Source organism: Entelurus aequoreus, linkage group LG06 (genome assembly GCF_033978785.1).
Source record: "Entelurus aequoreus isolate RoL-2023_Sb linkage group LG06, RoL_Eaeq_v1.1, whole genome shotgun sequence".
Taxonomy (NCBI): Eukaryota; Metazoa; Chordata; class Actinopteri; order Syngnathiformes; family Syngnathidae; genus Entelurus; species Entelurus aequoreus.
The window spans coordinates 5481185-5504519 of NC_084736.1; the positions used below are offsets into that span (position 1 = coordinate 5481185).

At 61.8% G+C, this 23335-nt stretch overlaps 1 protein-coding gene across 1 annotated transcript in view; it reads left to right on the forward strand.

The window, feature by feature from the left end:
• LOC133652398 (serine-rich adhesin for platelets-like) overlaps window positions 1-23335 on the forward strand; it is a gene marked incomplete at its 3' end in the record, with an annotated part of 43601 nt that overhangs the window by 14987 nt on the left and 5279 nt on the right. Inside the window, exons 6-16 of the mRNA XM_062051115.1 lie at window positions 446-1859; window positions 2227-2568; window positions 6271-6404; window positions 6587-7025; window positions 10705-10862; window positions 10985-11423; window positions 12191-13188; window positions 13233-13647; window positions 13700-15985; window positions 16088-16696; window positions 17259-19913. Coding sequence (XP_061907099.1) covers window positions 446-1859; window positions 2227-2568; window positions 6271-6404; window positions 6587-7025; window positions 10705-10862; window positions 10985-11423; window positions 12191-13188; window positions 13233-13647; window positions 13700-15985; window positions 16088-16696; window positions 17259-19913 — 9889 coding nt within the window. The remainder of the gene's footprint in view (window positions 1-445; window positions 1860-2226; window positions 2569-6270; window positions 6405-6586; window positions 7026-10704; window positions 10863-10984; window positions 11424-12190; window positions 13189-13232; window positions 13648-13699; window positions 15986-16087; window positions 16697-17258; window positions 19914-23335) is intronic.

Here is a 23335-nt window from a genome sequence, read left to right on the forward strand (position 1 = left end):
CTCGCCTCCGACGACAACGCCGTCTTTCTCCTCTCCTGTGACGACGACGGCGTCTTCCTCCCCGCCTCCGACGACGACGTTCTCCTCCTCGCCTTCGACAGTCTTCCTCCTCGCCTCTGACGACGACCTCTTCCACGACGAAGTCTTCCTCGCCTCAGTCTTCCTCAACGGCATCTTCCTCCTTGCCTTCGACGACATCTTCCTCCTTGCCTTCGACGGCATCTTCCTCCTCGCCTCCGACGACGACGTCTTCCTCCTCGCTTCCGACGACGGCGTCTTCGACGTCTTCCTCGCCTCCGATGAAGACGGCGTCTTCCTCCTCGCCTCCGACGACGACGACATCTTACTCCTCGCCTCCGACGACGACATCTTCCTCCTCGCCTCCGACGACGACGACATCTTACTCCTCGCCTCCGACGACGACATCTTCCTCCTCGCCTCCAACGACGACGACATCTTCCTCCTCGCCTCCAACGACGACCTCTTCCACGACGAAGTCTTCCTCGCCTCCGTCTTCCTCAACGGCATCTTCCTCCTTGCCTTCGACGACATCTTCCTCCTTGCCTTCGACGACATCTTCCTCCTCGCCTCCGACGACGACGTCTTCCTCCTCGCTTCCGACGACGGCGTCTTCGACGTCTTCCTCGCCTCCGATGAAGACGGCGTCTTCCTCCTCGCCTCCGCCGACGACGTCTTCCTCCTTGCTTCCGACGACGACGTCTTCCTCCTCGCCTCCGACGACGACGACATCTTACTCCTCGCCTCCGACGACGACGTCTTCCTCCTCGCTTCCGACGACGGCGTCTTCGACGTCTTCCTCGCCTCCAACGACGACCTCTTCCACGACGAAGTCTTCCTCGACTCCGTCTTCCTCGACTCCGTCTTCCTCAACGGCATCTTCCTCCTTGCCTTCGACGACATCTTCCTCCTCGCCTCCGACGACGACGGCTTCTTCCTCCTCGCTTCCGACGACGGCGTCTTCGACGTCTTCCTCGCCTCCGATGAAGACGGCGTCTTCCTCCTCGCCTCCGATGACGACGACATCTTCCTCCTCGCCTCCAACGACGACGACATCTTCCTCCTCGCTTCCGACGACGACGTCTTCCTCCTCGCTTCCGACGACGGCGTCTTCGACGTCTTCCTCGCCTCCGATGAAGACGGCGTCTTCCTCCTCGCCTCCGACGACGACGACATCTTCCTCCTCGCCTCCAACGACGACGACATCTTCCTCCTCGCTTCCGACGACGGCGTCTTCGACGTCTTCCTCGCCTCCGATGAAGACGGCGTCTTCCTCCTCGCTTCCGACGACGGCGTCTTCGACGTCTTCCTCGCCTCCGATGAAGACGGCGTCTTCCTCCACGCCTCCAACGACGACATCTTCCACGACGAAGTCTTCCTCGACTCCGTCTTCCTCAACGGCATCTTCCTCCTTGCCTTCGACGACATCTTCCTCCTCGCCTCCGACGACGACGTCTTCCTCCTCGCTTCCGACGACGGCGTCTTCGACGTCTTCCTCGCCTCCGATGAAGACGACATCTTCCTCCTCGCCTCCAACGACGACCTCTTCCACGACGAAGTCTTCCTCGACTCCGTCTTCCTCGACTCCGTCTTCCTCGACTCCGTCTTCCTCGACTCCGTCTTCCTCAACGGCATCTTCCTCCTTGCCTTCGACGACATCTTCCTCCTCGCCTCCGACGACGACGTCTTCCTCCTCGCTTCCGACGACGACGTCTTCCTCCTCGCTTCCGACGACGGCGTCTTCGACGTCTTCCTCGCCTCCGATGAAGACGGCGTCTTCCTCCTCGCCTCCGATGACGACGACATCTTCCTCCTCGCCTCCAACGACGACGACGTCTTCCTCCTCGCTTCCGACGACGGCGTCTTCGACGTCTTCCTCGCCTCCGATGAAGACGGCGTCTTCCTCCTCGCCTCCGATGACGACGACATCTTCCTCCTCGCCTCCAACGACGACGTTCTCCTCCTCGCCTTCGACAGTCTTCCTCCTCGCCTCCGACGACGACCTCTTCCACGACGAAGTCTTCCTCGCCTCCATCTTCCTCAACGGCATCTTCCTCCTTGCCTTCGACGACATCTTCCTCCACGCCTCCGATGAAGACGGCGTCTTCCTCCTCGCTTCCGACGACGGCGTCTTCGACGTCTTCCTCGCCTCCGATGAAGACGACATCTTCCTCCTCGCCTCCAACGACGACGACATCTTCCTCCTCGCTTCCGACGACGTCGTCTTCCTCCTCGCTTCCGACGACGGCGTCTTCGACGTCTTCCTCGCCTCCGATGAAGACGGCGTCTTCCTCCTCGCCTCCGATGAAGACGACATCTTCCTCCTCGCCTCCAACGACGACCTCTTCCACGACGAAGTCTTCCTCGACTCCGTCTTCCTCAACGGCATCTTCCTCCTTGCCTTCGACGACATCTTCCTCCTCGCCTCCGACGACGACGGCGTCTTCCTCCTCGCCTCCGACGACGACGTCTTCCTCCTCGCTTCCGACGACGACGTCTTCCTCCTCGCTTCCGACGACGGCGTCTTCGACGTCTTCCTCGCCTCCGATGACGACGACATCTTCCTCCTCGCCTCCAACGACGACGACATCTTCCTCCTCGCTTCCGACGACGACGTCTTCCTCCTCGCTTCCGACGACGGCGTCTTCGACGTCTTCCTCGCCTCCGATGAAGACGACGTCTTCCTCCTCGCTTCCGACGACGGCGTCTTCGACGTCTTCCTCGCCTCCGATGAAGACGGCGTCTTCCTCCTCGCCTCCGATGACGACGACATCTTCCTCCTCGCCTCCAACGACGACGACATCTTCCTCCTCGCTTCCGACGACGACGTCTTCCTCCTCGCCTCCAACGACGACGGCGTCTTCCTCCTCGCTTCCGACGACGGCGTCTTCGACGTCTTCCTCGCCTCCGATGACGACGACATCTTCCTCCTCGCCTCCAACGACGACGACATCTTCCTCCTCGCTTCCGACGACGACGTCTTCCTCCTCGCTTCCGACGACGGCGTCTTCGACGTCTTCCTCGCCTCCGATGAAGACGACGTCTTCCTCCTCGCTTCCGACGACGGCGTCTTCGACGTCTTCCTCGCCTCCGATGAAGACGGCGTCTTCCTCCTCGCCTCCGATGACGACGACATCTTCCTCCTCGCCTCCAACGACGACGACATCTTCCTCCTCGCTTCCGACGACGACGTCTTCCTCCTCGCCTCCAACGACGACGGCGTCTTCCTCCTCGCTTCCGACGACGGCGTCTTCGACGTCTTCCTCGCCTCCGATGACGACGACATCTTCCTCCTCGCCTCCAACGACGACGACATCTTCCTCCTCGCTTCCGACGACGACGTCTTCCTCCTCGCTTCCGACGACGGCGTCTTCGACGTCTTCCTCGCCTCCGATGAAGACGGCGTCTTCCTCCTCGCTTCCGACGACGGCGTCTTCGACGTCTTCCTCGCCTCCGATGAAGACGACGTCTTCCTCCTCGCTTCCGACGACGGCGTCTTCGACGTCTTCCTCGCCTCCGATGAAGACGGCGTCTTCCTCCTCGCCTCCGATGACGACGACATCTTCCTCCTCGCCTCCAACGACGACGACATCTTCCTCCTCGCTTCCGACGACGTCGTCTTCCTCCTCGCTTCCGACGACGGCGTCTTCGACGTCTTCCTCGCCTCCGATGAAGACGGCGTCTTCCTCCTCGCCTCCGATGAAGACATCTTCCTCCTCGCCTCCGACGACGACGTCTTCCTCCTCGCTTCCGACGACGACGTCTTCCTCCTCGCTTCCGACGACGGCGTCTTCGACGTCTTCCTCGCCTCCAATAAAGACGGCGTCTTCCTCCTCGCCTCCGACGATGACGACATCTTACTCCTCGCCTCCGACGACGACGTCTTCCTCCTTGCTTCCGACAACGACGTCTTCCTCCTCGCCTCCAACGACGACCTCTTCCACGACGAAGTCTTCCTCGCCTCCGTCTTCCTCAACGGCATCTTCCTCCTTGCCTTCGACGACATCTTCCTCCTCGCCTCCGACGACGACGTCTTCCTCCTCGCTTCCGACGACGGCGTCTTCCTCCTCGCCTCCGACGACGACGACGTCTTCCCCCTCGCTTCCGACGACGGTGTCTTCCTCCTCGCTTCCGACAACGGTGTCTTCGACGTCTTCCTCGCCTCCGACGACGACGACATCTTCCTCCTCGCTTCCGACGACGGTGTCTTCCTCCTCGCTTCCGACAACGGCGTCTTCGACGTCTTCCTCGCCTCCGACGACGACGACATCTTCCTCCTCGCCTCCAACGACGACGACATCTTCCTCCTCGCCTCCAACGACGACCTCTTCCACGACGAAGTCTTCCTCGACTCCGTCTTCCTCAACGGCATCTTCCTCCTTGCCTTCGACGACATCTTCCTCCTCGCCTCCGACGACGACGTCTTCCTCCTCGCTTCCGACGACGACGTCTTCCTCCTCGCTTCCGACGACGGCGTCTTCGACGTCTTCCTCGCCTCCGATGAAGACGGCGTCTTCCTCCTCGCCTCCGATGACGACGACATCTTCCTCCTCGCCTCCGATGACGACGACATCTTCCTCCTCGCCTCCAACGACGACGACATCTTCCTCCTCGCTTCCGACGACGGCGTCTTCGACGTCTTCCTCGCCTCCGATGAAGACGGCGTCTTCCTCCTCGCCTCCGATGACGACGACATCTTCCTCCTCGCCTCCAACGACGACGACATCTTCCTCCTCGCTTCCGACGACGACGTCTTCCTCCTCGCTTCCGACGACGGCGTCTTCGACGTCTTCCTCGCCTCCGATGAAGACGGCGTCTTCCTCCTCGCCTCCGACGACGACGACATCTTACTCCTCGCCTCCGACGACGACGTCTTCCTCCTTGCTACCGACGACGACGTCTTCCTCCTCGCTTCCGACGACGACGGCATCTTACTCCTCGCCTCCGACGACTGCGTCTTCGACGTCTTCCTCGCCTCCGATGAAGACGACATCTTCCTCCTCGCCTCCAACGACGACCTCTTCCACGACGAAGTCTTCCTCGACTCCGTCTTCCTCAACGGCATCTTCCTCCTTGCCTTCGACGACATCTTCCTCCTCGCCTCCGACGACGACGTCTTCCTCCTCGCTTCCGACGACGGCGTCTTCGACGTCTTCCTCGCCTCCGATGAAGACGGCGTCTTCCTCCTCGCCTCCGACGACGACGACATCTTACTCCTCGCCTCCGACGACGACGTCTTCCTCCTTGCTTCCGACGACGACGTCTTCCTCCTCGCCTCCGACGACGACGACATCTTACTCCTCGCCTCCGACGACGACGTCTTCCTCCTCGCCTCCGACGACGACGTCTTCCTCCTTGCTTCCGACGACGACGTCTTCCTCCTCGCCTCCGACGACGACGACATCTTACTCCTCGCCTCCGACGACGACGACGTCTTCCTCCTCGCCTCCGACGACGACGACATCTTACTCCTCGCCTCCGACGACGACGTCTTCCTCCTCGCTTCCGACGACGGCGTCTTCGACGTCTTCCTCGCCTCCAATAAAGACGGCGTCTTCCTCCTCGCCTCCGACGATGACGACATCTTACTCCTCGCCTCCGACGACGACGTCTTCCTCCTCGCTTCCGACGACGGCGTCTTCGACGTCTTCCTCGCCTCCAATAAAGACGCCGTCTTCCTCCTCGCCTCCGACGATGACGACATCTTACTCCTCGCCTCCGACGACGACGTCTTCCTCCTTGCTTCCGACAACGACGTCTTCCTCCTCGCCTCCGACGACGACGACATCTTACTCCTCGCCTCCGACGACGACGTCCTCCTCCTCGCTTCCGACGACGGCGTCTTCGACGTCTTCCTCGCCTCCAACGACGACCTCTTCCACGACGAAGTCTTCCTCGACTCCGTCTTCCTCAACGGCATCTTCCTCCTTGCCTTCGACGACATCTTCCTCCTCGCCTCCGACGACGACGGCGTCTTCCTCCTCGCCTCCAACGACGACGTCTTCGACGTCTTCCTCGCCTCCGATGAAGACGGCATCTTCCTCCTCGCCTCCGACGACGACGACATCTTACTCCTCGCCTCCGACGACGACGTCTTCCTCCTCGCTTCCGACAACGACGTCTTCCTCCTCGCCTCCGACGACGACGACATCTTACTCCTCGCCTCCGACGACGACGTCCTCCTCCTCGCTTCCGACGACGGCGTCTTCGACGTCTTCCTCGCCTCCAACGACGACCTCTTCCACGACGAAGTCTTCCTCGACTCCGTCTTCCTCGACTCCGTCTTCCTCAACGGCATCTTCCTCCTTGCCTTCGACGACATCTTCCTCCTCGCCTCCGACGACGACGGCGTCTTCCTCCCCGCCTCCAACGACGACGTCTTCGACGTCTTCCTCGCCTCCGATGAAGACGGCATCTTCCTCCTCGCCTCCGACGACGACGACATCTTACTCCTCGCCTCCGACGACGACGTCTTCCTCCTCACCTCCGACGACGACGGCGTCTTCCTCCTCGTCTCCGACGACGTCTTCCTTCCCTCCTTCTTCCTCGCCTCCGTCTTCCTCAACAGCGTCTTCCTCCTTGCCTCCGACGACATCTTCCTCCTCGCCTCCGACGACAACGGCGTCTTCCTCTTCGCCTCCGACGACGACGTCTTCCTCCTTGCCTCTGATGACGTCTTTCTCCTCACCTCCGACGACGTCTTTCTCCTCTCCTCCGACGACAACGCCGTCTTTCTCCTCTCCTCCGACGACGACGCAGTCTTCCTCCTCGCCTCCGAAGACGACGCCCTCTTCCTCCTCGCCTTCGACGACGACGCCGTCTTCCTCTTCGCCTCCGACAACGACGTCTTCCTCCTCGCCTGCGACGACGACGCAGTCTTCCTCTTCACCTCCAACGACGACGCCCTCTTCCTCCCCGCTTCCGACGACGTCTTCCTCCCCGCCTCCGACGACGATGTCCTCCTCCACGTCTCCGACGGCGTCTTTCTCCTCGCCTCAGACGACGGCGTCTTCCTCCTCGCCTCATACGACGACGTCTTCCTCCTCGCCTCAGACGACGACGTCTTCCTCCTCGCCTCAGACGACGGCGTCTTCCTCCTCGCCTCAGACGACGACGTCTTCCTCCTCGCCTCAGACGACGGCTTCTTCCTCCTCGCCTCCGACGACGACGTCCTCCTCCTCGCTTCCGACGACGGCGTCTTCGACGTCTTCCTCGCCTCCAACGACGACCTCTTCCACGACGAAGTCTTCCTCGACTCCGTCTTCCTCAACGGCATCTTCCTCCTTGCCTTCGACGACATCTTCCTCCTCGCCTCCGACGACGACGGCGTCTTCCTCCTCGCCTCCAACGACGACGTCTTCGACGTCTTCCTCGCCTCCGATGAAGACGGCATCTTCCTCCTCGCCTCCGACGACGACGACATCTTACTCCTCGCCTCCGACGACGACGTCTTCCTCCTCGCTTCCGACGACGACGACATCTTACTCCTCGCCTCCGACGACGACGTCTTCCTCCTCTCTTCCGACGACGGCGTCTTCGACGTCTTCCTCGCCTCCGATGAAGACGACATCTTCCTCCTCGCCTCCAACGACGACCTCTTCCACGACGAAGTCTTCCTCGACTCCGTCTTCCTCAACGGCATCTTCCTCCTTGCCTTCGACGACATCTTCCTCCTCGCCTCCGACGACGACGGCGTCTTCCTCCTCGCCTCCGACGACGACGTCTTCCTCCTCGCTTCCGACGACGACGTCTTCCTCCTCGCTTCCGACGACGGCGTCTTCGACGTCTTCCTCGCCTCCGATGAAGACGGCGTCTTCCTCCTCGCTTCCGACGACGGCGTCTTCGACGTCTTCCTCGCCTCCGATGACGACGACATCTTCCTCCTCGCCTCCAACGACGACGACATCTTCCTCCTCGCTTCCGACGACGACGTCTTCCTCCTCGCTTCCGACGACGGCGTCTTCGACGTCTTCCTCGCCTCCGATGAAGACGGCGTCTTCCTCCTCGCTTCCGACGATGGCGTCTTCGACGTCTTCCTCGCCTCCGATGAAGACGGCGTCTTCCTCCTCGCTTCCGACGACGGCGTCTTCGACGTCTTCCTCGCCTCCGATGAAGACGACGTCTTCCTCCTCGCTTCCGACGACGGCGTCTTCGACGTCTTCCTCGCCTCCGATGAAGACGGCGTCTTCCTCCTCGCTTCCGACGACGGCGTCTTCGACGTCTTCCTCGCCTCCGATGAAGACGACATCTTCCTCCTCGCCTCCAACGACGACGACATCTTCCTCCTCGCTTCCGACGACGTCGTCTTCCTCCTCGCTTCCGACGACGGCGTCTTCGACGTCTTCCTCGCCTCCGATGAAGACGGCGTCTTCCTCCTCGCCTCCGATGAAGACGACATCTTCCTCCTCGCCTCCAACGACGACCTCTTCCACGACGAAGTCTTCCTCGACTCCGTCTTCCTCAACGGCATCTTCCTCCTTGCCTTCGACGACATCTTCCTCCTCGCCTCCGACGACGACGGCGTCTTCCTCCTCGCCTCCAACGACGACGTCTTCCACGACGAAGTCTTCCTCGCCTCCGTCTTCCTCAACGGCATCTTCCTCCTTGCCTTCGACGACATCTTCCTCCTCGCCTCCGACGACGACGTCTTCCTCCTCACCTCCGACAACGACGACGTCTTCCTCCTCGCTTCCGACGACGGCGTCTTCGACAACGTCTTCCTCGCCTCCGATGACGACGGCGTCTTCCTCCTCGCCTCCGACGACGACGTCTTCCTCCTTCCCTCCTTCTTCCTCGCCTCCGTCTTCCTCAACAGCGTCTTCCTCCTTGCCTCCGACGACATCTTCCTCCTCGCCTCCGACGACAACGGCGTCTTCCTCTTCGCCTCCGACGACGACGTCTTCCTCCTCGCCTCTGATGACGTCTTCCTCCTCACCTCCGACAACGACGACGTCTTCCTCCTCACCTCCGACGACGACGACGTCTTCCTCCTCGCTTCCGACGACGGCGTCTTCGACAACGTCTTCCTCGCCTCCGATGACGACGGCGTCTTCCTCCTCGCCTCCAACGACGACGTCTTCCTCCTCGCTTCCGACGACGGCGTCTTCGACAACGTCTTCCTCGCCTCCGATGACGACGGCGTCTTCCTCCTCTCCTCCGACGACGGCGTCTTCCTCCTCTCCTCCGACGACGGCGTCTTCCTCCTCTCCTCCGACGACGTCTTCCTCCTCGCTTCCGACGACGACGTCGTCTTCCTCCTCGCTTCCGACGACGACGACGTCTTCCTCCTCGCCTCAGACGACGGCGTCTTCCTCCTCTCCTCCGACGACGACGACGTCTTCCTCCTCGCTTCCGACGACGTCGTCTTCCTCCTCGCTTCCGACGACGACGAAGTCTTCCTCCTCGCCTCAGACGACGGCGTCTTCCTCCTCGCCTCAGACGACGTCTTCCTCCTCGCCTCCGACGACGTCTTCCTTCCCTCCTTCTTCCTCGCCTCCGTCTTCCTCAACAGCGTCTTCCTCCTTGCCTCCGACGACATCTTCCTCCTCGCCTCCGACGACAACGGCGTCTTCCTCTTCGCCTCCGACGACGACGTCTTCCTCCTCGCCTCTGATGACGTCTTCCTCCTCACCTCCGACGACGTCTTCCTCCTCACCTCCGACGACGGCGTCTTCGACAACGTCTTCCTCGCCTCCGATGACGACGGCGTCTTCCTCCTCGCATCCAACGACGACCTCTTCCACGACGAAGTCTTCCTCGCCTCCGTCTTCCTCAACGGCATCTTCCTCCTTGCCTTCGACAACATCTTCCTCCTCGCCTCCAACGACGACGTCTTCCTCCTCGCTTCCGACGACGGCGTCTTCGACAACGTCTTCCTCGCCTCCGATGACGACGGCGTCTTCCTCCTCTCCTCCGACGACGGCGTCTTCCTCCTCTCCTCCGACGACGGCGTCTTCCTCCTCTCCTCCGACGTCTTCCTCCTCGCTTCCGACGACGACGTCGTCTTCCTCCTCGCTTCCGACGACGACGACGTCTTCCTCCTCGCCTCAGACGACGGCGTCTTCCTCCTCGCCTCCGACGACGTCTTCCTTCCCTCCTTCTTCCTCGCCTCCGTCTTCCTCAACAGCGTCTTCCTCCTTGCCTCCGACGACATCTTCCTCCTCGCCTCCGACGACGACGGCGTCTTCCTCCTCGTCTCCGACGACGTCTTCCTTCCCTCCTTCTTCCTCGCCTCCGTCTTCCTCAACAGCGTCTTCCTCCTTGCCTCCGACGACATCTTCCTCCTCGCCTCCGACGACAACGGCGTCTTCCTCTTTGCCTCCGACGACGACGTCTTCCTCCTCGCCTCTGATGACGTCTTCCTCCTCACCTCCGACGACGTCTTCCTCCTCACCTCCGACGACGTCTTCCTCCTCGCCTCCGACGACGACGACGACGTCTTCCTCCTCGCCTCCGACGACGACGACGTCTTCCTCCTCGCCTCCGACGACGACGACGTCTTCCTCCTCGCCTCAGACGACGACGTCTTCCTCCTTGCCTTCGACGACATCTTCCTCCTCGCCGACGACGTCTTCCACGACGAAGTCTTCCTCGCCTCCGTCTTCCTCAACGGCATCTTCCTCCTTGCCTTCGACGACATCTTCCTCCTCGCCTCCGACGACGACGGCGTCTTCCTCCTCGCCTCAGACGACGGCGTCTTCCTCCTCACCTCCGACGACGTCTTCCTTCCCTCTTTCTTCCTCGCCTCCGTCTTCCTCAACAGCGTCTTCCTCCTTGCCTCCGACGACATCTTCCTCCTCGCCTCCGACGACAACGGCGTCTTCCTCTTCGCCTCCGACGACGACGTCTTCCTCCTCGCCTCCGACGACGTCTTCCTCCTCACCTCCGACGACGACGGCGTCTTCCTCCTCGTCTCCGACGACGTCTTCCTTCCCTCCTTCTTCCTCGCCTCCGTCTTCCTCAACAGCGTCTTCCTCCTTGCCTCCGACGACATCTTCCTCCTCGCCTCCGACGACAACGGCGTCTTCCTCTTCGCCTCCGACGACGACGTGTTCCTCCTTGCCTCTGATGACGTCTTCCTCCTCACCTCCGACGACGTCTTTCTCCTCTCCTCCGACGACAACGCCGTCTTTCTCCTCTCCTCCGACGACGACGCAGTCTTCCTCCTCGCCTCCGAAGACGACGCCCTCTTCCTCCTCGCCTTCGACGACGACGCCGTCTTCCTCTTCGCCTCCGACAACGACGTCTTCCTCCTCGCCTGCGACGACGACGCAGTCTTCCTCTTCACCTCCAACGACGACGCCCTCTTCCTCCCCGCTTCCGACGACGTCTTCCTCCCCGCCTCCGACGACGATGTCCTCCTCCACGTCTCCGACGGCGTCTTTCTCCTCGCCTCAGACGACGGCGTCTTCCTCCTCGCCTCATACGACGACGTCTTCCTCCTCGCCTCAGACGACGACGTCTTCCTCCTCGCCTCAGACGACGGCGTCTTCCTCCTCGCCTCAGACGACGACGTCTTCCTCCTCGCCTCAGACGACGGCTTCTTCCTCCTCGCCTCAGACGACGGCGTCTTCCTCCTCGCCTCCGACGACGACGATTTCCACAACGAAGTCTTCCTCGCCTCCGTCTTCCTCCTTGCCTCCGACGACATCTTCCTCCTCGCTTCCGACGACGGCGTCTTCGACAACGTCTTCCTCGCCTCCGATGACGACGGCGTCTTCTTCCTCTCCTCCGACGACGGCGTCTTCCTCCTCTCCTCCGACATCTTCCTCCTCACCTCCGACGACGACGTCTTCCTCCTCGCCTCAGACGACGACGCCGTCTTCCTCCTCGCCTCAGACGACGACGCCGTTTTCCTCCTCGCCTCAGACGACAACGTCTTCCTCCTCGCCTCCGACGACGACGTCTTCCTCCTCGCCTCAGACGACGTCTTCCTCCTCGCCTACGACGACGTCTTCCTCCTCGCTTCCGACGACGGCGTCTTCGACAACGTCTTCCTCGCCTCCGACGACGTCTTCCTCCCCGCCTCCGACGACGACGTTCTCCTCCTCGTCTTCGACAGTCTTCCTCCTCGCCTCCAACGACGACCTCTTCCACGACGAAGTCTTCCTCGCCTCCGTCTTCCTCGCCTCCGTCTTCCTCGCCTCCGTCTTCCTCGCCTCCGTCTTCCTCGCCTCCGTCTTCCTCGCCTCCGTCTTCCTCCTTGCCCTCGACGACATCTTCCTCCTCGCCTCCGATGACGACGGCGTCTTCCTCCTCGCCTCCGACGACAACGCCTTCCTCCTCGCTTCCGACAACGGCGTCTTCGACAACGTCTTCCTCGCCTCCAACGACGACGGCGTCTTACTCCTCGCTTCCGACGACAACGCCTTCCTCCTTGCTTCCGACAACGGCGTCTTCGACAACGTCTTCCTCGCCTCCGACGACGACGCCGTCTTCCTCCTCGCTTCCGACGACGACGACATCTTCCTCCTCGCTTCCGACGACGACGACGTCTTCCTCCTCGCTTCCGACGACGGCGTCTTCGACAACGTCTTCCTCGCCTCCGATGACGAGGGCGTCTTCCTCCTCGCCTCCGACGACATCTTCCTCCTCGCATCCAACGACGACCTCTTCCACGACGAAGTCTTCCTCGCCTCCGTCTTCCTCAACGCCATCTTCCTCCTTGCCTTCGACGACATCTTCCTCCTCGCCTCCGACGACGACGACATCTTCCTCCTCGCCTCCGACGACGACGTCTTCCTCCTCGCTTCCGACGACGGCGTCTTCGACAACGTCTTCCTCGCCTCCGATGACGACGGCGTCTTCCTCCTCTCCTCCGACGACATCTTCCTCCTCGCCTCCGACGACGACGGCGTCTTCCTCCTCTCCTCCGACAACGACATCTTCCTCCTCGCCTCCGACGACGACGGCGTCTTCCTCCTCTCCTCCGACGACGGCGTCTTCCTCCTCTCCTCCGACGTCTTCCTCCTCGCTTCCGACGACGACGACGTCTTCCTCCTCGCCTCCGACGACGACGACGTCTTCCTCCTCGCCTCAGACGACGACGTCTTCCTTCCCTCCTTCTTCCTCGCCTCCGTCTTCCTCAACAGCGTCTTCCTCCTCGCCTCTGATGACGTCTTCCTCCTCACCTCCGACGACGACGGCGTCTTCCTCCTCGTCTCCGACGACGTCTTCCTTCCCTCCTTCTTCCTCGCCTCCGTCTTCCTCAACAGCGTCTTCCTCCTTGCCTCCGACGACATCTTCCTCCTCGCCTCCGACGACAACGGCGTCTTCCTCTTCGCCTCCGACGACGACGTCTTCCTCCTTGCCTCTGATGACGTCTTTCTCCTCACCTCCGACGACGTCTTTCTCCTCTCCTCCGACGACAACGCCGTCTTTCTCCTCTCCTCCGACGACGACGCAGTCTTCCTCCTCGCCTCCGAAGACGACGCCCTCTTCCTCCTCGCCTTCGACGACGACGCAGTCTTCCTCTTCACCTCCAACGACGACGCCCTCTTCCTCCTCGCCTCCGACGACGACGCAGTCTTCCTCTTCACCTCCAACGACGACGCCCTCTTCCTCCCCGCCTCCGACGACGTCTTCCTCCCCGCCTCCGACGACGATGTCCTCCTCCTCGTCTCCGACGGCGTCTTTCTCCTCGCCTCAGACGACGGCGTCTTCCTCCTCGCCTCAGACGACGACGTCTTCCTCCTCGCCTCAGACGACGGCTTCTTCCTCCTCGCCTCAGACGACGGCGTCTTCCTCCTCGCCTCCGACGACGACGACTTCCACGACGAAGTCTTACTCGCCTCCGTCTTCCTCCTTGCCTCAGACGACATCTTCCTCCTCGCCTCCGACGACGACGTCTTCCTCCTCGCTTCCGACGACGGCGTCTTCGACAACGTCTTCCTCGCCTCCGATGACGAGGGCGTCTTCCTCCTCGCCTCCGACGACGACGACATCTTCCTCCTCGCATCCAACGATGACCTCTTCCACGACGAAGTCTTCCTCGCCTCCGTCTTCCTCAACGCCATCTTCCTCCTTGCCTTCGACGACATCTTCCTCCTCGCCTCCGACGACGACGACATCTTCCTCCTCGCATCCAACGACGACCTCTTCCACGACGAAGTCTTCCTCGCCTCCGTCTTCCTCAACGGCATCTTCCTCCTTGCCTTCGACGACATCTTCCTCCTCGCCTCCGACGACATCTTCCTCCTCGCATCCAACGACGACCTCTTCCACGACGAAGTCTTCCTTGCCTCCGTCTTCCTCAACGGCATCTTCCTCCTTGCCTTCGACGACATCTTCCTCCTCGCCTCAGACGACGACGTCTTCCTCCTCGCTTCCGACGACGGCGTCTTCGACAACGTCTTCCTCGCCTCCGATGACGACGGCGTCTTCCTCCTCTCCTCCGACGACATCTTCCTCCTCGCCTCCGACGACGACGCAGTCTTCCTCCTCTCCTCCGACGACGACATCTTCCTCCTCTCCTCCGACGACGGCGTCTTCCTCCTCTCCTCCGACGACATCTTCCTCCTCGCCTCCGACGACAACGCCGTCTTCCTCCTCTCCTCCGACGACGACATCTTCCTCCTCTCCTCCGACGACGACGGCTTCTTCCTCCTCGCTTCCGACGACGGCGTCTTCGACGTCTTCCTCGCCTCCGATGAAGACGGCGTCTTCCTCCTCGCCTCCGACGACGACGACATCTTCCTCCTCGCCTCCAACGACGACGACATCTTCCTCCTCGCTTCCGACGACGGCGTCTTCGACGTCTTCCTCGCCTCCGATGAAGACGGCGTCTTCCTCCTCGCTTCCGACGACGGCGTCTTCGACGTCTTCCTCGCCTCCGATGAAGACGGCGTCTTCCTCCACGCCTCCAACGACGACATCTTCCACGACGAAGTCTTCCTCGACTCCGTCTTCCTCAACGGCATCTTCCTCCTTGCCTTCGACGACATCTTCCTCCTCGCCTCCGACGACGACGTCTTCCTCCTCGCTTCCGACGACGGCGTCTTCGACGTCTTCCTCGCCTCCGATGAAGACGACATCTTCCTCCTCGCCTCCAACGACGACCTCTTCCACGACGAAGTCTTCCTCGACTCCGTCTTCCTCGACTCCGTCTTCCTCGACTCCGTCTTCCTCGACTCCGTCTTCCTCAACGGCATCTTCCTCCTTGCCTTCGACGACATCTTCCTCCTCGCATCCAACGATGACCTCTTCCACGACGAAGTCTTCCTCGCCTCCGTCTTCCTCAACGCCATCTTCCTCCTTGCCTTCGACGACATCTTCCTCCTCGCCTCCGACGACGACGACATCTTCCTCCTCGCATCCAACGACGACCTCTTCCACGACGAAGTCTTCCTCGCCTCCGTCTTCCTCAACGGCATCTTCCTCCTTGCCTTCGACGACATCTTCCTCCTCGCCTCCGACGACATCTTCCTCCTCGCATCCAACGACGACCTCTTCCACGACGAAGTCTTCCTTGCCTCCGTCTTCCTCAACGGCATCTTCCTCCTTGCCTTCGACGACATCTTCCTCCTCGCCTCAGACGACGACGTCTTCCTCCTCGCGTCCGACGACGGCGTCTTCGACAACGTCTTCCTCGCCTCCGATGACGACGGCGTCTTCCTCCTCTCCTCCGACGACATCTTCCTCCTCGCCTCCGACGACGACGCAGTCTTCCTCCTCTCCTCCGACGACGACATCTTCCTCCTCTCCTCCGACGACGGCGTCTTCCTCCTCTCCTCCGACGACATCTTCCTCCTCGCCTCCGACGACAACGCCGTCTTCCTCCTCTCCTCCGACGACGACATCTTCCTCCTCTCCTCCGACGACGACGGCTTCTTCCTCCTCGCTTCCGACGACGGCGTCTTCGACGTCTTCCTCGCCTCCGATGAAGACGGCGTCTTCCTCCTCGCCTCCGACGACGACGACATCTTCCTCCTCGCCTCCAACGACGACGACATCTTCCTCCTCGCTTCCGACGACGGCGTCTTCGACGTCTTCCTCGCCTCCGATGAAGACGGCGTCTTCCTCCTCGCTTCCGACGACGGCGTCTTCGACGTCTTCCTCGCCTCCGATGAAGACGGCGTCTTCCTCCACGCCTCCAACGACGACATCTTCCACGACGAAGTCTTCCTCGACTCCGTCTTCCTCAACGGCATCTTCCTCCTTGCCTTCGACGACATCTTCCTCCTCGCCTCCGACGACGACGTCTTCCTCCTCGCTTCCGACGACGGCGTCTTCGACGTCTTCCTCGCCTCCGATGAAGACGACATCTTCCTCCTCGCCTCCAACGACGACCTCTTCCACGACGAAGTCTTCCTCGACTCCGTCTTCCTCGACTCCGTCTTCCTCGACTCCGTCTTCCTCGACTCCGTCTTCCTCAACGGCATCTTCCTCCTTGCCTTCGACGACATCTTCCTCCTCGCCTCCGACGACGACGTCTTCCTCCTCGCCTCCGACGACGACGTCTTCCTCCTCGCTTCCGACGACGACGTCTTCCTCCTCGCTTCCGACGACGGCGTCTTCGACGTCTTCCTCGCCTCCGATGAAGACGGCGTCTTCCTCCTCGCTTCCGACGACGGCGTCTTCGACGTCTTCCTCGCCTCCGATGAAGACGGCGTCTTCCTCCACGCCTCCAACGACGACATCTTCCACGACGAAGTCTTCCTCGACTCCGTCTTCCTCAACGGCATCTTCCTCCTTGCCTTCGACGACATCTTCCTCCTCGCCTCCGACGACGACGTCTTCCTCCTCGCTTCCGACGACGGCGTCTTCGACGTCTTCCTCGCCTCCGATGAAGACGACATCTTCCTCCTCGCCTCCAACGACGACCTCTTCCTCGACTCCGTCTTCCTCGACTCCGTCTTCCTCGACTCCGTCTTCCTCGACTCCGTCTTCCTCAACGGCATCTTCCTCCTTGCCTTCGACGACATCTTCCTCCTCGCCTCCGACGACGACGTCTTCCTCCTCGCTTCCGACGACGACGTCTTCCTCCTCGCTTCCGACGACGGCGTCTTCGACGTCTTCCTCGCCTCCGATGAAGACGGCGTCTTCCTCCTCGCCTCCGATGACGACGACATCTTCCTCCTCGCCTCCAACGACGACGACGTCTTCCTCCTCGCTTCCGACGACGGCGTCTTCGACGTCTTCCTCGCCTCCGATGAAGACGGCGTCTTCCTCCTCGCCTCCGATGACGACGACATCTTCCTCCTCGCCTCCAACGACGACGTTCTCCTCCTCGCCTTCGACAGTCTTCCTCCTCGCCTCCGACGACGACCTCTTCCACGACGAAGTCTTCCTCGCCTCCATCTTCCTCAACGGCATCTTCCTCCTTGCCTTCGACGACATCTTCCTCCACGCCTCCGATGAAGACGGCGTCTTCCTCCTCGCTTCCGACGACGGCGTCTTCGACGTCTTCCTCGCCTCCGATGAAGACGACATCTTCCTCCTCGCCTCCAACGACGACGACATCTTCCTCCTCGCTTCCGACGACGTCGTCTTCCTCCTCGCTTCCGACGACGGCGTCTTCGACGTCTTCCTCGCCTCCGATGAAGACGGCGTCTTCCTCCTCGCCTCCGATGAAGACGACATCTTCCTCCTCGCCTCCAACGACGACCTCTTCCACGACGAAGTCTTCCTCGACTCCGTCTTCCTCAACGGCATCTTCCTCCTTGCCTTCGACGACATCTTCCTCCTCGCCTCCGACGACGACGGCGTCTTCCTCCTCGCCTCCGACGACGACGTCTTCCTCCTCGCTTCCGACGACGACGTCTTCCTCCTCGCTTCCGACGACGGCGTCTTCGACGTCTTCCTCGCCTCCGATGACGACGACATCTTCCTCCTCGCCTCCAACGACGACGACATCTTCCTCCTCGCTTCCGACGACGACGTCTTCCTCCTCGCTTCCGACGACGGCGTCTTCGACGTCTTCCTCGCCTCCGATGAAGACGACGTCTTCCTCCTCGCTTCCGACGACGGCGTCTTCGACGTCTTCCTCGCCTCCGATGAAGACGGCGTCTTCCTCTTCGCCTCCGATGACGACGACATCTTCCTCCTCGCCTCCAACGACGACGACATCTTCCTCCTCGCTTCCGACGACGACGTCTTCCTCCTCGCCTCCAACGACGACGGCGTCTTCCTCCTCGCTTCCGACGACGGCGTCTTCGACGTCTTCCTCGCCTCCGATGACGACGACATCTTCCTCCTCGCCTCCAACGACGACGACATCTTCCTCCTCGCTTCCGACGACGACGTCTTCCTCCTCGCTTCCGACGACGGCGTCTTCGACGTCTTCCTCGCCTCCGATGAAGACGACGTCTTCCTCCTCGCTTCCGACGACGGCGTCTTCGACGTCTTCCTCGCCTCCGATGAAGACGGCGTCTTCCTCCTCGCCTCCGATGACGACGACATCTTCCTCCTCGCCTCCAACGACGACGACATCTTCCTCCTCGCTTCCGACGACGACGTCTTCCTCCTCGCCTCCAACGACGACGGCGTCTTCCTCCTCGCTTCCGACGACGGCGTCTTCGACGTCTTCCTCGCCTCCGATGACGACGACATCTTCCTCCTCGCCTCCAACGACGACGACATCTTCCTCCTCGCTTCCGACGACGACGTCTTCCTCCTCGCTTCCGACGACGGCGTCTTCGACGTCTTCCTCGCCTCCGATGAAGACGGCGTCTTCCTCCTCGCTTCCGACGACGGCGTCTTCGACGTCTTCCTCGCCTCCGATGAAGACGACGTCTTCCTCCTCGCTTCCGACGACGGCGTCTTCGACGTCTTCCTCGCCTCCGATGAAGACGGCGTCTTCCTCCTCGCCTCCGATGACGACGACATCTTCCTCCTCGCCTCCAACGACGACGACATCTTCCTCCTCGCTTCCGACGACGTCGTCTTCCTCCTCGCTTCCGACGACGGCGTCTTCGACGTCTTCCTCGCCTCCGATGAAGACGGCGTCTTCCTCCTCGCCTCCGATGAAGACATCTTCCTCCTCGCCTCCGACGACGACGTCTTCCTCCTCGCTTCCGACGACGACGTCTTCCTCCTCGCTTCCGACGACGGCGTCTTCGACGTCTTCCTCGCCTCCAATAAAGACGGCGTCTTCCTCCTCGCCTCCGACGATGACGACATCTTACTCCTCGCCTCCGACGACGACGTCTTCCTCCTTGCTTCCGACAACGACGTCTTCCTCCTCGCCTCCAACGACGACCTCTTCCACGACGAAGTCTTCCTCGCCTCCGTCTTCCTCAACGGCATCTTCCTCCTTGCCTTCGACGACATCTTCCTCCTCGCCTCCGACGACGACGTCTTCCTCCTCGCTTCCGACGACGGCGTCTTCCTCCTCGCCTCCGACGACGACGACGTCTTCCCCCTCGCTTCCGACGACGGTGTCTTCCTCCTCGCTTCCGACAACGGTGTCTTCGACGTCTTCCTCGCCTCCGACGACGACGACATCTTCCTCCTCGCTTCCGACGACGGTGTCTTCCTCCTCGCTTCCGACAACGGCGTCTTCGACGTCTTCCTCGCCTCCGACGACGACGACATCTTCCTCCTCGCCTCCAACGACGACGACATCTTCCTCCTCGCCTCCAACGACGACCTCTTCCACGACGAAGTCTTCCTCGACTCCGTCTTCCTCAACGGCATCTTCCTCCTTGCCTTCGACGACATCTTCCTCCTCGCCTCCGACGACGACGTCTTCCTCCTCGCTTCCGACGACGACGTCTTCCTCCTCGCTTCCGACGACGGCGTCTTCGACGTCTTCCTCGCCTCCGATGAAGACGGCGTCTTCCTCCTCGCCTCCGATGACGACGACATCTTCCTCCTCGCCTCCAACGACGACGACATCTTCCTCCTCGCTTCCGACGACGACGTCTTCCTCCTCGCTTCCGACGACGGCGTCTTCGACGTCTTCCTCGCCTCCGATGAAGACGGCGTCTTCCTCCTCGCCTCCGACGACGACGACATCTTACTCCTCGCCTCCGACGACGACGTCTTCCTCCTTGCTACCGACGACGACGTCTTCCTCCTCGCTTCCGACGACGACGGCATCTTACTCCTCGCCTCCGACGACTGCGTCTTCGACGTCTTCCTCGCCTCCGATGAAGACGACATCTTCCTCCTCGCCTCCAACGACGACCTCTTCCACGACGAAGTCTTCCTCGACTCCGTCTTCCTCAACGGCATCTTCCTCCTTGCCTTCGACGACATCTTCCTCCTCGCCTCCGACGACGACGTCTTCCTCCTCGCTTCCGACGACGGCGTCTTCGACGTCTTCCTCGCCTCCGATGAAGACGGCGTCTTCCTCCTCGCCTCCGACGACGACGACATCTTACTCCTCGCCTCCGACGACGACGTCTTCTTCCTTGCTTCCGACGACGACGTCTTCCTCCTCGCCTCCGACGACGACGACATCTTACTCCTCGCCTCCGACGACGACGTCTTCCTCCTCGCCTCCGACGACGACGTCTTCCTCCTTGCTTCCGACGACGACGTCTTCCTCCTCGCCTCCGACGACGACGACATCTTACTCCTCGCCTCCGACGACGACGACGTCTTCCTCCTCGCCTCCGACGACGACGACATCTTACTCCTCGCCTCCGACGACGACGTCTTCCTCCTCGCTTCCGACGACGGCGTCTTCGACGTCTTCCTCGCCTCCAATAAAGACGGCGTCTTCCTCCTCGCCTCCGACGATGACGACATCTTACTCCTCGCCTCCGACGACGACGTCTTCCTCCTCGCTTCCGACGACGGCGTCTTCGACGTCTTCCTCGCCTCCAATAAAGACGCCGTCTTCCTCCTCGCCTCCGACGATGACGACATCTTACTCCTCGCCTCCGACGACGACGTCTTCCTCCTTGCTTCCGACAACGACGTCTTCCTCCTCGCCTCCGACGACGACGACATCTTACTCCTCGCCTCCGACGACGACGTCCTCCTCCTCGCTTCCGACGACGGCGTCTTCGACGTCTTCCTCGCCTCCAACGACGACCTCTTCCACGACGAAGTCTTCCTCGACTCCGTCTTCCTCAACGGCATCTTCCTCCTTGCCTTCGACGACATCTTCCTCCTCGCCTCCGACGACGACGGCGTCTTCCTCCTCGCCTCCAACGACGACGTCTTCGACGTCTTCCTCGCCTCCGATGAAGACGGCATCTTCCTCCTCGCCTCCGACGACGACGACATCTTACTCCTCGCCTCCGACGACGACGTCTTCCTCCTCGCTTCCGACAACGACGTCTTCCTCCTCGCCTCCGACGACGACGACATCTTCCTCCTCGCTTCCGACGACGACGTCTTCCTCCTCGCTTCCGACGACGGCGTCTTCGACGTCTTCCTCGCCTCCGATGAAGACGGCGTCTTCCTCCTCGCTTCCGACGATGGCGTCTTCGACGTCTTCCTCGCCTCCGATGAAGACGGCGTCTTCCTCCTCGCTTCCGACGACGGCGTCTTCGACGTCTTCCTCGCCTCCGATGAAGACGGCGTCTTCCTCCTCGCTTCCGACGACGGCGTCTTCGACGTCTTCCTCGCCTCCGATGAAGACGACATCTTCCTCCTCGCCTCCAACGACGACGACATCTTCCTCCTCGCTTCCGACGACGTCGTCTTCCTCCTCGCTTCCGACGACGGCGTCTTCGACGTCTTCCTCGCCTCCGATGAAGACGGCGTCTTCCTCCTCGCCTCCGATGAAGACGACATCTTCCTCCTCGCCTCCAACGACGACCTCTTCCACGACGAAGTCTTCCTCGACTCCGTCTTCCTCAACGGCATCTTCCTCCTTGCCTTCGACGACATCTTCCTCCTCGCCTCCGACGACGACGGCGTCTTCCTCCTCGCCTCCAACGACGACGTCTTCCACGACGAAGTCTTCCTCGCCTCCGTCTTCCTCAACGGCATCTTCCTCCTTGCCTTCGACGACATCTTCCTCCTCGCCTCCGACGACGACGTCTTCCTCCTCACCTCCGACAACGACGACGTCTTCCTCCTCACCTCCGACGACGAAGACGACGTCTTCCTCCTCGCTTCCGACGACGGCGTCTTCGACAACGTCTTCCTCGCCTCCGATGACGACGGCGTCTTCCTCCTCGCCTCCGACGACGACGTCTTCCTCCTTCCCTCCTTCTTCCTCGCCTCCGTCTTCCTCAACAGCGTCTTCCTCCTTGCCTCCGACGACATCTTCCTCCTCGCCTCCGACGACAACGGCGTCTTCCTCTTCGCCTCCGACGACGACGTCTTCCTCCTCGCCTCTGATGACGTCTTCCTCCTCACCTCCGACAACGACGACGTCTTCCTCCTCACCTCCGACGACGACGACGTCTTCCTCCTCGCTTCCGACGACGGCGTCTTCGACAACGTCTTCCTCGCCTCCGATGACGACGGCGTCTTCCTCCTCGCCTCCAACGACGACGTCTTCCTCCTCACCTCCGACGACGACGACGTCTTCCTCCTCGCTTCCGACGACGGCGTCTTCGACAACGTCTTCCTCGCCTCCGATGACGACGGCGTCTTCCTCCTCGCCTCCAACGACGACGTCTTCCTCCTCGCTTCCGACGACGGCGTCTTCGACAACGTCTTCCTCGCCTCCGATGACGACGGCGTCTTCCTCCTCTCCTCCGACGACGGCGTCTTCCTCCTCTCCTCCGACGACGGCGTCTTCCTCCTCTCCTCCGACGACGTCTTCCTCCTCGCTTCCGACGACGACGTCGTCTTCCTCCTCGCTTCCGACGACGACGACGTCTTCCTCCTCGCCTCAGACGACGGCGTCTTCCTCCTCTCCTCCGACGACGTCTTCCTCCTCGCTTCCGACGACGTCGTCTTCCTCCTCGCTTCCGACGACGACGAAGTCTTCCTCCTCGCCTCAGACGACGGCGTCTTCCTCCTCGCCTCAGACGACGTCTTCCTCCTCGCCTCCGACGACGTCTTCCTTCCCTCCTTCTTCCTCGCCTCCGTCTTCCTCAACAGCGTCTTCCTCCTTGCCTCCGACGACATCTTCCTCCTCGCCTCCGACGACAACGGCGTCTTCCTCTTCGCCTCCGACGACGACGTCTTCCTCCTCGCCTCTGATGACGTCTTCCTCCTCACCTCCGACGACGTCTTCCTCCTCACCTCCGACGACGGCGTCTTCGACAACGTCTTCCTCGCCTCCGATGACGACGGCGTCTTCCTCCTCGCATCCAACGACGACCTCTTCCACGACGAAGTCTTCCTCGCCTCCGTCTTCCTCAACGGCATCTTCCTCCTTGCCTTCGACAACATCTTCCTCCTCGCCTCCAACGACGACGTCTTCCTCCTCGCTTCCGACGACGGCGTCTTCGACAACGTCTTC